The 16,009-nt window shown below is 50.1% G+C and overlaps 1 protein-coding gene across 1 annotated transcript; it reads right to left on the reverse strand.

Annotated features, from left to right (window-relative positions):
* Positions 1 to 1,491: 1,491 nt before the first annotated feature.
* Positions 1,492 to 2,430, reverse strand: LOC121855973 (proline-rich protein 36-like). Its single transcript, XM_042351189.1, has one exon. The coding sequence runs from the start codon at positions 2,428 to 2,430 to the stop codon at positions 1,492 to 1,494; it is 939 nt and encodes a 312-aa protein (XP_042207123.1).
* Between the last annotated feature and the right edge of the window lie 13,579 nt (positions 2,431 to 16,009).

Here is a 16,009-nt window from a genome sequence, read left to right on the forward strand (position 1 = left end):
CTGAATATAATATCAGATGTATTGACGCATTTATATAATATGTTCTGTTGATGAGACAGGGCCCCATTACATGGTGGTTGCAGGGAGCACTTATAGGTGGCAGGGAGCACTGGTGTTAGCAGGGGGCACTAGTGTTAGCAGGGAGCATTGGAGGTAACAGGGAGCACTGGTGGTGGCAGGGAGCACTGGTGTTAGCAGGGAGCACTAGTGTTAGCAGGGAGCACTAGTGTTAGCAGGGAGCACTGGTGGTGGCAAGGAGCACTGATTGGTGGCAGGCAACACTGGTGGTGGTAAGGCGCACTGGAGTTAGCAAGGAGCACTGGTAATTGCTGGGAGCATTGGTGGTGGTAGGGAGCATTGGTGATGGTAGGGCGCACTGGTGGTAGTAGGGAGCACTGGTGTAGCAGGGAGCACTGGTGGTGGCAGGGAGCACTGGTGGTGGCAGGGAGCACTGGTGGTGCATGGAGCACTGCAGGCGCACTGGTGATGGCAGGGAGCACTAGTGGTGGCAGGTAGCACTGGTAATGGCAGGGTGCACTAGTAGTGGCAGGGAGCATAGGTGGTGCTAGGGCGCACTGGCTATGGCAGGGAGCATTGGTGGTAGCAGGGAGCACTAGTGGTGCATGGAGCACTAAGGTTGCTGGGAGCATTGGTGGTGACAGGGCGCACTGGTGATGGCAGGGAGCACTAGTGTTGGCAGGTAGCACTGGCAATGGCAGGGAGCACTAGTGGTGGCAGGGTGCACTGGTGATGGCAGGGAACACTGGTGGTGGCAGGGAGCATTGGTGGTAGCAGGGAGTACTGTTGGTGGTAGGGAGCATTGGGGATGGAAGGGAGCACTGTTGGTGGCAGGGAGCACTGGTGATAGCATGGAGCACTAGTGGTGCATGGAACGCTGGTAGTAGCATGGAGGATTGGTTGTTGCTTGGGGCACTGGTATTGGCAGGGAGCACTAATGGTGGCATGGAGCACTAGTGGTTCATGGAGCATTGGTGGTGGTATAGAGCACTAGTGGTTCATGGAGCACTAGTGGTGCATGGAACGCTGGTAGTAGCATGGAGCATTGGTGGTTGCTTGGGGCACTGGTATTGGCAGGGAGCACTAGTGGTGCATGGAACACTGGTAGTAGCATGGAGCATTGGTTGTTGCTTGGGGCACTGGTATTGGCAGGAGCACTAGTCGTGGCATGGAGCACTAGTGGTTCATGGAGCCAATGGGCATAGAGCACTAGTGGTTCATGGAGCACTAGTGGTGCACATGGGAGGCATTGGTTGTTGCTGGGAGCACTGGGAATGGCAGGGGAGCACTGGTGATCGCAGGGACACTAGTGATGGCAGGGAGCACTGCTGGTGGCATGGAGCACTAGTGTGTTCATGGAGCACTGGTGGTGGCATAGAGCACTAGTGGTTCATGGAGCACTAGTGGTGCATGGAGCATGGTGTTGCTGGGAGCACTGGGAATGGCAGGGAGCACTGGTGATCGCAGGGAGCACTAGTGATGGCAGGGAGCACTGCTGGTGGCATGGAGCACTAGTGGTTCATGGAGCACTGGTGGTGGCATGGAGCATTGGTTGTTGGGGAGCACTGGGGATGGCAGGGAGCTCTGGTGATTGCAGGGAGCAGTGGTGGTAGCAGAGAGCACAAGTGGTGCATGGAACACTGGTGGTGCATGGAGCATTGGTGGTTGCTGGGAGCACTGGTAATGGCAGGGAGCACTGGTGATTGAGGGAACACTAGTAGTGGCAGGAAGCACTAGTGGTGCATGGAGCATTGGTGGTTCCTGGGAGCACTGGTAATGGCAGGGAACACTAGTGGTAGCAACGAACACTAGTGGTGGATGGAGCATTGGTGGTGCATGGAGCATTGGTAGTTGCTGGGAGCACTGGTAATGGCAGGGAGCACTAGTGGTTGCTGAGAGCATTGGTGGTGGCAGGACGCACTGGTGATGACAGGGAGCACTGGTGGTAGCATGGAGCACTGGTGGTTGCTGGGAGAATTGGTGGTGGCAGGACGCACTGGTGATGACAGAGAGCACTGGTGGTTGCTGGGAGCACTTGCAATGGCAGGGAGCACTGGTGGTTGTGAGAGCATTGGTGGTGGCAGGACGCACTGGTGATGACAGGGAGCACTGGTGGTAGCATGGAGCACTGGTGGTTGCTGGTAGCATTGGAGGTGGCAGGACGCACTGGTGATGACAGGGAGCACTGATGGTTGCTGGGAGCACTTGTAATGGCAGGGAGCACTGGTGGTTGCTGAGAGCATTGGTGGTGGCAGGACGCACTGGTGATGACAGGGAGCACTGGTGGTAACGAGGAGTACTGGTGGTTGCTGGGAGCATTGGTTGTGGCAGGGCGCACTGGTGATTGCAGGGCGCACTAGTGGTGGCAGGGAACACTAGTGGTGGATGGAGCACTGGTGGTGCATGGAGCATTGATAGTTGCTGGGAGCATTGGTAATGGCAGGGAGCACTGGTGATTGAGGGAACACTAGTAGCGGCAGGAAGCACTAGTGGTGCATGGAGCATTGGTGGTTGCTGGGAGCACTGGTAATGGCAGGGAGCACTGGTGGTTGCTGAAAGCATTGGTGGTGGCAGGACGCACTGGTGATGACAGGGAGCACTGGTGGTAGCATGGAGCACTGGTGGTTGCTGGAAACAATGGTGGTGGCAGGGCGCACTGGTGATTGCAGGGAGCACTAGTGGTGGCAGGGAGCACTGGTGGTGGCATGGAGCACTGGTGGTTGCAGGGAGCACTGGTGGTGGCAAGGAGCATTGGTGGTGGCAGGCAGCACTGGTGGTGGCAAACAGCACTGGTGGTGAAAAGGGAGCATTGGTATTAGTAGCGTGCACTGGCGGTGGCAGGCAGCACTAGTGGTGGTAGGCAGCACTGGTGATAACAGGGAGAACTGGTGGTGGCAGGGAGCATTGGTGATAGCAGGGAATACTAGTGGTAGCAGGACGCACTGGTGGTGGCAGGGAGCACTGGTGGTGGCAGGGAGCACTGGTGGTGGCATGGAGCACTGGTGGTTTCTGGGAGTAATGGTGGCGGCAGGGTGCACAGCAGGGAGCACTGGTGATTGCAGGGAGCACTGGTGGTGGCAGGTCGCACTGGTAGTGGCAGGGAGCACTGGTGGTGGCAGGCAACACTGGTGGTGGCAGGCAATACTGGTGGTGGCACGGATCACTGGTGGTGGCAGGGATCACTGGTGGTGGCAGGCAACACTGGTGGTGGTAGGGAACACTGGTGGTGGCAGGGAGCATTGGTGGTGGCAGGGACCACTGGTGGTGGCAGTTATTTCGGATTGCTCCTTCACTATTGGTCCTCGAATCCCAGCTGTCAGTATGGTCAGTCCTTCAGTGTTGCGTGAAGGAGAAAAATATCTCTCTTTAATATTTCGTATTGGGGAAAAAAAAGGCTCTTGGTACATTGTAAACGCGTGAGGTATACTATATACTGATTTGTTCTGACACGCGAATATAAAGGCAAAATAGATTGAAGGCGTCTCTTGTATTTTGTGAACAGCATGAAAGGAGAGTTTCATGTGGTGGTAGTGGTGGTGAGACATCTGGCGCTGATGAATGGTAACTCTAACTCCCTGAGACCTATCCATCGTTGCGCCACAAACTCCATTACGTCTGAATCTATCATGCCATGTGAGTGAGTGAGTGGGTGTGGACGAAGTGGATATACTTTCTACTATAGTGGAGGTTGCAAAGAGAAGGGTGATACTGTATTTTATCATTGGTGCATTGTATTATATTGATGTATTATTAATGCATTGTATTGATGGTGTATTGTATCGTACAGTAGATGTACGAGTATTTTATAATAGATTTATTATCGTAACCGCATACCGAATTTTAATATATTGCTGTATGCTAAAGTTGTGGCTGTGATATACTGTGTATATATGTATGTATGTATGTATGTATTTATGTTGCCTCTGAAGATGTCTTGAATAAAGACGAAATCTAAGGTGCTCCGTTGTTTCCATTTTCCCGTGTGATTTTTTCAAGATGTATGTATACAGTATATATATATATATATATATATATATATATATATATATATATATATATATATATATATATATATATATATATATATATATATATATATATATATATATATATATATATATATATATATATCAGAAACTTCAGTGTGATTTCAAACGCCAGCCATCGGCGATACTGAGTTTTCAAGGTCGACTGAGGGAAGAGAGCGCTTCTGCACGTAGTGAGAGCTTTTGGAACTGGGCCTATACGATATTGAATGTAGTTTGCCGAATTAATAATGATGCGATTCATGAAGTTAAGGGACTATTAGTAAATTTGAAATCATTATAGATCGTTTATCAGTCTGAATAATGTTACGGGTGTCCCAAGAAAGTTATTAGTTAGGCGGAAAATATGTCACGTAGGCCTAAGCTAACGCCTTGGGGAGACGCGAGGCTGGCTGGTCCTCAGTCACGCGAAAAAAGCGAAAAAAGCGATCGGCCCAACAGGACGTCCCTGCGCGTCCGTCCACAGAAATAGTCACGTGGTCTAGTCACCTGTGTTGCGCTATTGCAGTATAACAAGTAAGTCTCATTCGATCTCAGACAGGGGTTAGATAGGGCAGTGATAAAGTTATTAAGAGCTAACAGTGAGTTAATTTCAGGGTTTCCGTCAGAACCCACTTGACTGCGAGAGACTGACTGCCGTTTGAGACTGCCGTTGATGATTGATGATTGGTGATTGTCGCCGTTGGAACGATCAGTGTAGGCTTGTCACTGGTTAACAGGGTAGCAAAGGATCTCTTGAGTGAATGAGTGCTCCCGACAACTAAAACGACACGGGACCAGCATCAGCATTGGGTGATCAGTTCTTACCACGTGGGTGCACAACACCACGTGCCCTCGGTCAGCTAGAAGTATTACCTACTGGCCATGGTCACCTGCAGGCGTTCTCTCTTCCGCCCCTGGACGCACTGAGAGTACACTAAGGCTATCTGAGTAAATTAATGGTCACACACTGAGACCAGGAGTCTAGGGGATACGTAGAGAAACATTTTATCTCCCTTATTACGGGTGTATGTTGAGTTGGGTGGAGCATGGTTCACGGGTATTGGTGGACCCAGTAACATCTCAATAATAGTGACAATATTTTTGTGTGTAGTTAGTACCATTTTTTCAGTTACTTATATTATTTTGACGTGTGTAGTAATAGTTCTTGAATGATTTTGATAGAATTGTTTTTTGAATGTTTGTGTCACTAAGTGAACCAGAGTGATATTGTGATTTAATTCCTTTAATGCATTTAATTTGTCTTTATAATTCCGATCTCAGGTGTAACCTTTGTTCCCCAGAGTAGTGTTTAAGTTAGGTTAGGAAGTGTGCATCTGTTGGGGGTGATATAATTTTGTTGAGTGCCCTCCCTTAAGGCCTATTCATTGTAGAGTTATTAATTTCTATTTTTTTTATACCATTTTCTCAGTGGTTGATATTATTTTGTTGAAAGCCCTTAAGGCCTGTTTCATGTGTGCAAGCAACATTCCTTAAAACTTTAAATTTATTGTTGTTTAGTGAGGCACTGTCTGAGTTTCTAATAATTTCAATATCATGTATAACTTTTATTCCCCAGAGTAGTGTTTTAAGTTCAGGTTAGGAGGTGTGCATATTCGTGTACCATTATTTGAGTGTGTCTGTAGTGTTGAAGGGAATATAAGTGTCTAAATTTTAGTGTGTCTCATTCATCCCAGTCACACCATAAGGACTAGCGATCTCAACTCTCTGTATCACTCCGCGCTGGCATGTACAGATGCCAGCATTCACAAGCTGAATACATTATATGTAAATATGATAATTCACATACATAACATGGTGCATAATAAATGGAAATATTACATAGGATTAATACATGTTCTGTAATACTTTACTATACATAATTAATAGAGTAATATAAGAATACACAGCTTAAGGTACTACTTCGTGTCCATATTATACACCTCCCTCCCCCCTATACGCTCATAGTTTCATCTTGAGCGGACCTTTTGTTTCTGAGTCGCTCGGACCTGCGGAGTACCGGGGCAGAAACACAAGGTGGGGATGGATTTACTGTAAAGACATCAGCATTAGGGGACTCTACTGGGGAAGGGTCAACACTAGGCAGCTCCACAGGTCGAAGGAAACGACGGTTCCTCCACCATACTCTACCACTAGGAAGACGCACTTGGTAGTCCCTGGACCGGGCAATACCCATGACAACCCCAACCTTGTCCCAGCGGTGAGATACCGGATCTTGAATCCTGACCTGCTGGCCGATACTCAACCTGGGAAGGGGGCGGGCATGACAGTCGTACCGAGCAGCGGCATCTGCAGCTCGTTCTGCTGCACGGCGGTCACATTCTTCAGTCTTGGCCTGCCACTCTTGAGAAAAAGACTTCGGGTGAGCAGGAACACAAGACCTGAGATGATGTTCATATAGAACCTAGGCTGGGGAGCGTCTGGTGAAGTTCGGGGTGTTGCGTAACTCTAAGAAACCTCGATCGAAATCCTCGCAGTCGATATTTCCTGAGGGTGACACCATAAGGATCAGATGTTTAACAGTCTTGACTTCGGCTTCAGCGTGTCCATTCTCCTGGGGGTAGTGGGGCGAGGTCACGACATGACGGACTCCCCAACGGTCCATGAAGTCCCGGAACTAACTCGTGGCTGGTGAACTGGGGTCCTCCATCAGTCCTGAGACGGAGGGGAACACCAACTTCACTGAAGTAATGTCTGAAATTCCGGATGGTAGCAGTAGCCGTTGTATCACTACCACAGGGGACGACAACAGGCCATCCAGACAATCGATCGGCAATGACGAGGAGGGACTTCCCTGCCACTGCAAAGAAGTCGGCCGACACAAATTCGAAGGGTCTTGAAGGGTTATCGTCGCACATTAAAGGTTCCTGTTGCTGGCTGGGTTTCAGAATCTGGCACGGCTCAAAGGCACGGACGGTACTTGCAATGTCCGCGTCGATTCCGGGCCAAAATACAGTCTGCTTCGCCCCCCGCTTGGTGGTCTCCACGCCTCGATGGCTGTCGTGAAGGCGGGTCAAAGTACGGCAGCGTAGGGCAGCAGGAATGACTACTCGTGGACCATACATGACGAGGTTTCCGTCACAATAGAGGTCCTCGCGTATCTTCCAGTACGGGAGTAGCGATTCATGAAGGTCGTATCGGTTAGATGAAAATCCCTGGGACACACAGTCGACGAGCCGGATGTAGGAAACGTCCGCCCGGGCTGCGGTGCGGGGATCTTGAAGGGTCTTGTCTGCATCCGGTGCTATAGACTCTTCTGATGTGAAGACGGCCTTCAATGAGACTACTGACTTGAGGGATGCAGCAGATGTAGAACACAGCATCTCATCCTCTGGGGTGGGGCGACTGACAGGGGCGCGGGACAGGCCATCTGGGATGCACAGCAGCTTACCCGCACGCCACACAGCCGTGAAGAGATAAGGCAAGAGCTTGTCTTTTAAACGTTGAAGGCGAGGATTCTCTACTGCATCCAAAGAGTAGTGCTTGATAATAGGTACAAGAGGGCGATGATCCGTGAAGAGGGTGAAATGCTGAAGTCCTATCAGGTAGAAGCAGCACTTCGCCATCGCCCAGGCAACGGCCAACATCTCCAGCTCAATCGTGGCATATCGGGTCTCGGCGTCCGTCAGGAACCGGGATCCACACTGAATTAAGCGGAGTTGTCCACCGCCATGGTCTTGCAGAAGGGCGTAACCAACGCCGTAGAGTCTGGAGGCGTCAGTCTGGAGGACGGTGGGTAGGGCTGGGTCGTAACAGACGAGGACAGGTGGACTTAAGAGGGCCTACTTGACTCGCTGGAAGGCATCTTGATGATCTGGGGTCCACAGGAATGTCCTCCTGGGGCTCAGCAAGGGGCATAACGGCTGGGCTGCGGCGGAGATGTCAGGTGAGAATTCAGCCAGCTGATTGACCAGACCCAAAAAAGAACGGAGGTCTTTCAGGTTGGCAGGGGTTGGAAAATCCCTGATTCCACTTAATTTCTCCGGGTCAGCTGCGATACCTGATGCTGAGAGAGTGTACCCACAGAAGTTCACTGATGGTGCTGCGACTACAAATTGTCAGCGTTGAGGGTAATCCCGTACTTTCGACATCTGGTGAGAACTTCATATATTCGGGAGAGGTGGGTACAGTAGTCTTCGTCATGGAGTAAAATATCATCAACCACCTTGACACAATTCGTGACTCCTTGATGGGCCGCGTCACCACGTTGACAGAATGCATCGCCCGTAGCGGCAAATCCCATGGGGCCTCTGCAATACTGATATCTTCCATATGGTGTGATGAATGTAGTCAAATGCTGGTCTTCTTCGGCCAACTCGATCTGCCAAAAACCACATAAGGCGTCCATCGTTGTAAAAAACTGCACCTTTGGGTTCACATTTCGAACAGCTGCAAAGGGTGTGGGTGAAGGGTGGGCTGGACGGGAAACTTGCTGGTTAAGTTTTGATAGCTCGGTGGTGATCCGTACTCCACCACGAGGTTTGGCGACGGGGACGAGAGGGTGGCACCAAGGTGAAGGTTCGTCTCCGGCCGGCTTGATGATTCCCTGAGCATGCATTGAGCAACCATGGAGTCAAGCTCTTGTATAACTAGCTCCTTGTAGGCGTGAGGAATCAAACGAGGGGTGTGGATGGCAAAAGGTTTGGCACCATCCTTAAGATGAATCTTCATAGGTGAACCCACCATCGGCTTGAGTGGTGTCGATCCTAAAGATTTCTTCGTAACCATCACGTCAGCAAACTCCTTGAGAAGGTAAGCTCTTGCATCAGAAGGGGACGCGTTAGTAGAGATAGGGAGTTCCTTCAACCAGTTGACATGGGTGACCTTCAAAATAGGTTTGGGGATTTCCGTGAAAATAATGGCCAACTCTTGACAATGGCCGTATGATAAAAGCGGAGTCGGGATCCCATCATTAACATCAATCCGGGCTGAGAAAGACTGCTTACCAAAGGTAAGAGTAGCCCAGAAAGATCCCAAAGCTGGAGCCATCTTGGAACCTTCAGCTGTCAGTTTCGTTGTCTGAGGAGGGGGCTGTAGGTTGCTCCGGGGTATTCCCACACTTGCTAAGTGTTGTGGACCAATTACTGAGACGTCAGCACCGGTGTCAGGTAACATCTGAAGACTGGATGACAAGTTACCGTGAGAAATGACGACACTGATGTGCTGGGGCGTCGTGTCTGTGGAACAGTGTACACGACGGCAGGAACGACTGGACACAGCGTCTTGATGCTTGCCAGAAGGAGGCATGCCAGCACTATCTGAGGATGACTTCTTGGATCCTTGGTGGTGTCCTTTCTGTGTCTTCTTACGACAACATTTGTCATAATGGCCCACACGACCACAAAGTCTGCACTGAATTTGCTAGCAGGGCACTTGACTGTGTAAGCCCAGTGACCCTGACGGTCGCAACTTCTGCACACGCTTTGAGCAGCTGGGCACTGGGAGGCAGCTGTTACACAAAGCTGCTGCTGAAGGTGTAGCTGGAGGGTGAGGGGTGGGGTTACCTTGCTGCTTCTTAACCTTTCTGTAGGAAGACAGCGACCTCACCTGGTCAGGTTGTGAGCGTAAAGCTGAAGTCGCACACCTGGCGGCCTCGTACGCTCAACATATTGTAACATCATCTTGAGGGAGGAAGTGGGGTCAAGTGAAATGAGACGCTGAACTAGCTCTTCATCTCGAATACCCGTTAAAATGATTGTCTTGAGTTGTGTCTCTTCACAAACTTGAGAATTTCCAGGACAAACATCAACTTCCTCTGAACATCTTTTCAGTCTTACAAAAAATGCATCAAAAGAGTCTCCATCAAGCTGCTTACATTGTAGGAGTTCTCTTCTTCTAAGTGCTTCGTTGCACTGTCCCTTAACATGTTCCTGTAACTTGTCAAGCATGGCCTCTACAGTCAGAGTTGTCATAGGAGGCACTTGAAGTGTGTGCTCGAGAGTACGTTGTGTCTCCAAGGACAAGTACATACGAAGCTGTATCATCTGTTTAGGCTGTGGTAAACTTGACAGGTCAACCAACGTTGCATAGTCTTGCCAACGTCGACACCATTCCCGAAATATCTGATAAGAAGCGTCAGACTTCAGAGAGGGAGGCGTTTGTGCTGCAGCCTTTTGAGGAATTGTTGAACCGACTCTGGGAAATGAGGTATCAGTACCTCTAGTCGTATCAGCATTAGTAGTAGCAGAAGAATCTTGTAGAGTATATCGTTGTGGGGAGGCTAACAGGGAAATCAAGACTTCAAATCTGGCTTGATCCTCTCTTCTTCTCAGGTCATCCTCACTCCTACGTATATCTTCTAGTTCTCTTCCTCTTTGTTCATCTTCGTGGCGTCGTCTTTCAGACTCTCTGTACCGAATTTCTTCCTCTTCTCTCCTTGCAATATAGTACTGGCGTCGAGAAGTTTCCATCCACTTAATCAGTTGAAGGAGATCTTTGGACGCAGGCACCGCAGGAGAGCTTGCTCGCGATGAACGAGGAGATTCTGTGGGTGATTGGGTGTTGTCACTGTGGGGAGCGTGGGGTCTGAGTATGGGTGGGGAGAGGTCTCCCAAACTTAAACTCATAACCCCATCGTCCAGGGTATCATTTTGATCCCCGTGAGACATGCTGACAGCTTCTGTACTTTATCTGTGCAAGAGACCGGGTCAACCCCTCGTAATCTATGCAAAGAATTACAGAAGTCTAAAGTAATACACAAGAATTTAATATAAAGTGGGCCTGTGAGTGCGTGTGTGTGTGTGTGTGTGTATGGCTCGTTGCCGGGAGGCTTGGCGCGCTGCCAGACGTAGAGGCAGCTGGGCGCAAGTCGCAACTGAACCGAAGTTGTCTTAATGCGCTCTGCTCAGTTACCTAATGACCGTAGGCGGGAGGGTTTGTACTGCTGGGCAGCTCCCTCAGTCATCTGACTGCAGTTTGCAGACAATTCTGATTAAAATACATAACACAGCACAGCACTGTACACAACATAGCACTTCACAACACTGTAAGTCCTGAGGCTTGTAGTCTGGCTGTAAATCCTTGGCGAAGCTGAAGACGAGACGCCATTAACACAGTCCGGCGGGAAGGCTAAGTTCACTCTGAATCTCACTGAGAAATCTCACTGCGCCATCTATGTTTGTCTTTGATATCCTCAAAATGTTCTACACTACTGAGGGTATACGCAAACACTTGTTATCTTGAAAATAGGTTCTTATTCTCGTACGGGAGATATACAGAGGAAACAAATAGACAGTGGGCTTCCACACCATAAGGACTAGCGATCTCAACTTTCTATCACTCGGCGCTGGCATGTACAGATGCCAGCATTCACAAGCTGAATACATAATATGTACATATGATAATTCACATACATAACATGGTGCATAATAAATGGAAATATTAGAAAGGATTAATACATGTTCTGTAATACTTTATTATGCATAATTAATAGAGAAATATAAGAATACACAACCAACAGGCACCCGTAGTTAAGGCACAAACAAACCTTTCTCCACCTTGGAAAATGTACCTCTAAGTTCCACTAGATTCCTGGTCCTAGTGTGTGACCATACATTCACTCAGCTGGCCTCATTTTACACTCAGTACATCCATGAGACGGAAGGGAGTGAGCCAATCAGACCTTGTTCAGTGGAGAGAAGCTTTAGCTTCCCGTAGTAAAAGGTTTTCACTAACTGCTTGAAGATATGTGATATTGTGACCCGAGGTAGAAGAGATCTGGCGACCCCAGACGATCATCAGTTGTGTACCCAGACAGCTGGTGTCACTTCAGAGATCCCTTGTTAGCCCCGCTAATCAGTGACAAGCCTGCACTGATCGTTCCAACTGCGACAATTGCTAATCATCAATCATCAATGGCAGTCTCAAACGGCAGTCATCACTCGCAGTCAAGCGGGTTCTGACGAAAACCTTGTTATACTGCAATGTCACAACACAGGTGACTAGGCCACATGACCGTTTTGTCCTGTCTGATGCACAGACCGTCCTCTCTGTTCGAACGCAGTCGTCTGACTGAAAAACAGCCAGGCTCGTGCTTTCCCAAGCCTAGGTCTACGTGATATATTTTCCCGCATAACTAATAGCTAGGTTGGGACATAAGTAGCATTGTTCAGAATGATAAACGATCTATAATAATTTCAAATTCAATAATAGTCCCTTAACTTCATGAATCACAACCAAAATAATTCAAAAAAGTACATTTAATACCGTATAGGCCAAGCTATAGGCCTATAGCTCTCACTGCGTGCCGGAGCGCTCCTCCCTCAGTCAACCTTGAAAACTCAGTATCGCCAATATGGCGCGCGTATCTAATATCACACTTCACCTCCTGCATCACCCTCCACCTCTCTCATCACCCTCCACCTCCCTCATCACCCTCCACCTCCCTCATCACCCTCCACCTCCCTCATCACCCTCCACCTCCCCATCCTCATCCACCTCCCCATCACTCTCCACCTCCCTCATAACCCTCCACCTCCCCCATCACCCTTCACCTCCTCATCACCCTCCACCTCCCCATCACCCTCCAGCTCCCAATCACCCTCCAGCTTCCCTCCAGCTTCCCATCACCCTCGATCTCCCTCCTCACCTACACCTCGCTCATCACCCTCCAACTCACCCGCCACTCTTAACCTCCCCATCACCTCCTCCCTCATCCACTCTCCACCTCCCCATCCTCATCCACCTCCCCATCACCTCCACCTCTCCATCACCCTCCACCTCCTCATCACCCCTCCACCTCCCTCATCACCCTCCAACCCACCCTCCCTCTTAACTCCCTCATCACTCTCCACCTCCCCATCCTCATCCACCTCCCCATCTCCACCTCTCCCATCACCTCCACCTCCCCATCCCCTCCACCTCATCACCCTCCACTCCCACCCTCCTCTTCCCCTCCCCATCACCCTCCCCCTCCCTCATCACCCTCCACCTCCCTCATCACCCTCCACCTTCCCATCTTCCTCCACCTCCCCTCATCACCCCTCTACTTTCCCCATCACTCTCCAACCACCCCATCTCCCTCCATCTCCCCTTCACCCTCCAAATTCCCATCCGGCGGTTCCTCCACACACACGACCACTGGGTAACCGCACAATGGTCATGACCTGCAGAGACCCAGCTACCTTTCGCCTCCCAACGTGGAGTCAGATTCTGGGCCGCGGACTTAGGTGCCGACCTCCTTGGGGAGAGAACGGGCGTGGTCGTTTTGTGGCGGCGACGACGTCTGAACACGTTCAGCGGCTCGACGTCTAATCCTCTATCTTGACACCACTCTCGCCGGAAAAATTTGAGGGTGGCGGTTGCAAAACCTGAGGGCGTCACCTCAAAAACCTGGGCAGGGAGGCGGTCGGTTATCAGTGGAATTTAATGTTGCGGAGTTCAAAGAGCCCGGTCAGAAAGCCTCACCGAGTCAATAATAGCTTCCAGAAAAGGCCACCTTAAGGTAAGTGCTTCAGATTTGACGCCTCAGCGTGGCCCGTTGGACTACCGACCAATGAGGGCAATAATGGCTTGTATGCGGACTCCCCATCGGTCAGGAACGCAGCAAAGGTCGGCACCGAACTGGGCGTTGCCTCAGTCGGTTGCGACGCATGCAATGCCGTACGGAAGTAATGGCGGAACTTGCTGATGGTGGCAGACGTCGGCTGGTACCGCCGCCGATGACAACCAGCAACCAGGGCGGTCGGCGGCAACAGGAAGAACCACCAGCACGAAAATCGGCCGGCACAGGCTCAAAGGCGGGTGGGTTGTAATCACTCATGAAGGTACTGCTGCTGTGGCTGGGTTGCTGGCCGTGGCGGGGCTTTACCTGGACAGCATTGGAATGTGAATAGCCGGGCGTGGACGTGGTGGGTTGAGGCGTGGAGCAGACTTCTTGTCTTGTGTGCAGAAGCAGCTGTAGGGAGCTCGGATGGCAGAGGTGGCACACCTGGCGGCCTCATAGGGTGACATATCGTCAACATCCTGAAGAGGAAGAAGGTCGAGGGAGGTGGGGCGTTGGACAAGTTCCTCGTTCAACACCCATCAGGATCACCTAAGCTAACTGGGTCTCCTCACTGCTGGTGGTGGCCTAAAACATACTTCCTCTTCCAGGGCTCTCTTAAGACAGTACACAAAAGCGTCAAAGACTCACCTCCATCTGTCTGCAGCTAAACAATTCCCTCCTTGAAAGCTTCATTCTGCTGTCCTTTGATGTGCCGTTGTAGAACGTCCGTTCCTCCTCTACAGACAGCGAAGGTTGAGGTACCTGCAACGTATGTTCTAAGAGCACGCTGAACTTCCAGGACAGGCACATACGCAGCTGGATGATGGGGTTATTTTATGTTGACAAACTCTTGAGATCCACATTGTAGCATAATGTTACCGCCTTTATTCAAATGGAAGTCTTACATCAGGCTCCAAGATGATGTTGGGCTGCTGCTGGTGGGGCTGGGGGCGTGAAGCATGGATGAGTTATCTGAACCATTCAGTACCGAAGGCGATGGGGTAGAGCATAACAGTGAGCGAGATATCAAGACTTCAAACCGTACTGTCTTCCATTCTCCGTTGGTGGTCTCGTTCTGCCTCTGCTTGCACTGTTCTCATCCGCCAAACGTCTGTAGCTTCATCCTCGCGTCTCTCATCTCATAAACTTCATTAAGGCAATTATCTCTGGAATAACGCTGAATGTGTGTGGGGTGAAGGGCTGCGCGATGTTGTGGAGCTGGGTAGGCCTGGTCATCCATCTCTGGGGACTGTCATCCGCTTGGCTCATCGGGCGCTGGGTCACGGCTGCATGGGCATGAACATAGCTGCTTTATCTGTGTACTGTGTCTTAAGTCGGTGTTGACGGTCAGCCCGTCATCAGCAAGATTTCAAGACGTTTCGTATTAAATGCAGATAAGTGGTTAATATAAAATATGTTATAAGTGAGCAGCGCGGTCGGCAAGTGTTATGCATGTATGTGTGTGTGTCCCAGGCAGTGGAGCGTCCGCCCAGCTGTGGGGGTTTGATGGCGCTGTGTGGGAGGGTGGAGATAGGATGGCTGGTGTCTCTCTTATAGCGGTCCAGAGGTGGGTGAGCTGTACACCAAATGCTTCCAGAACATGCCGTGTCTTGATCCGTTGAACAAGTCACACATGGATGTTTGAGAAACACACAATGCACTCATGACGAGAAATCCTGTCACTGTACACTGCTCAAGTTGAAGATTATTGAGGATGGCCTGAAGGAGTTTGTTAAGGCGGGGTCCATCGGCCGGGCTTTCCTAAACTTACTAATCACTCGTAATCCAGAAAAACTTCGCTGCGCATGTTAGATGTTCTGGTGGTAAGTTCTATTATAAGAGGAAACTAAACACATGTGTAGTTTTTGTGAGTTCAGTTTACTGGATAAGGTATATACACAGATGTGGGTAGCGCTGCTCCTAGCTAAGGTCTTGGTCTTTATAGACGGCGTCATGGCAAGTGATATATTATTTAGCTTCTCGTCGCAGGCGTGAATTTGGCGTGTGGATATGTTAGTATGATTGCCACTTTTGTAATTAGAACTGAATAAATATAAATGGAGCACATACATAATATTCATACATAATACATAATCCAGCATACATAATATACACTTCCTCCCTCCCCCCTATACGCTCACTAGCAAAGTCTTGAGCGAGACCTCTTCTTCTGGGTCGTTCTGAGCGTCCCAGGGGACTTCATCACTGGGGAAGGTATGGGACTCAGCTTACTGCTGGTGGCAGGGCCCCGGCAGAAGCGATGTTACGGGGCCGGAGAAAACGGCGGTTCCTCCACCACACACCGTGACCACTGGAAGTAGCTGCCTAGTAGTCCGTGACCTGTACCGAGACCCATGACTACGCCTACTTTGTCCCCAACGTAAGGAGGTGGGTCCCTGAACACAGACAGGTGCCAAACACTCAACCTGGGGAGAAGGGAGCAAGGAAAAGTGGTCGTTAT

The sequence above is a fragment of the Homarus americanus genome, unplaced genomic scaffold (assembly GCF_018991925.1).
Source record: "Homarus americanus isolate GMGI-L3 unplaced genomic scaffold, GMGI_Hamer_2.0 scaffold19117, whole genome shotgun sequence".
NCBI classification, from domain to species: Eukaryota; Metazoa; Arthropoda; class Malacostraca; order Decapoda; family Nephropidae; genus Homarus; species Homarus americanus.

Coding starts and splice junctions, on each gene's coding strand:
- LOC121855973 (XM_042351189.1), bottom strand. CDS start 2,430: ATGCTCCATGCACCACCAGTGCTCCATCCACCACTAGTGTTCCCTGCC.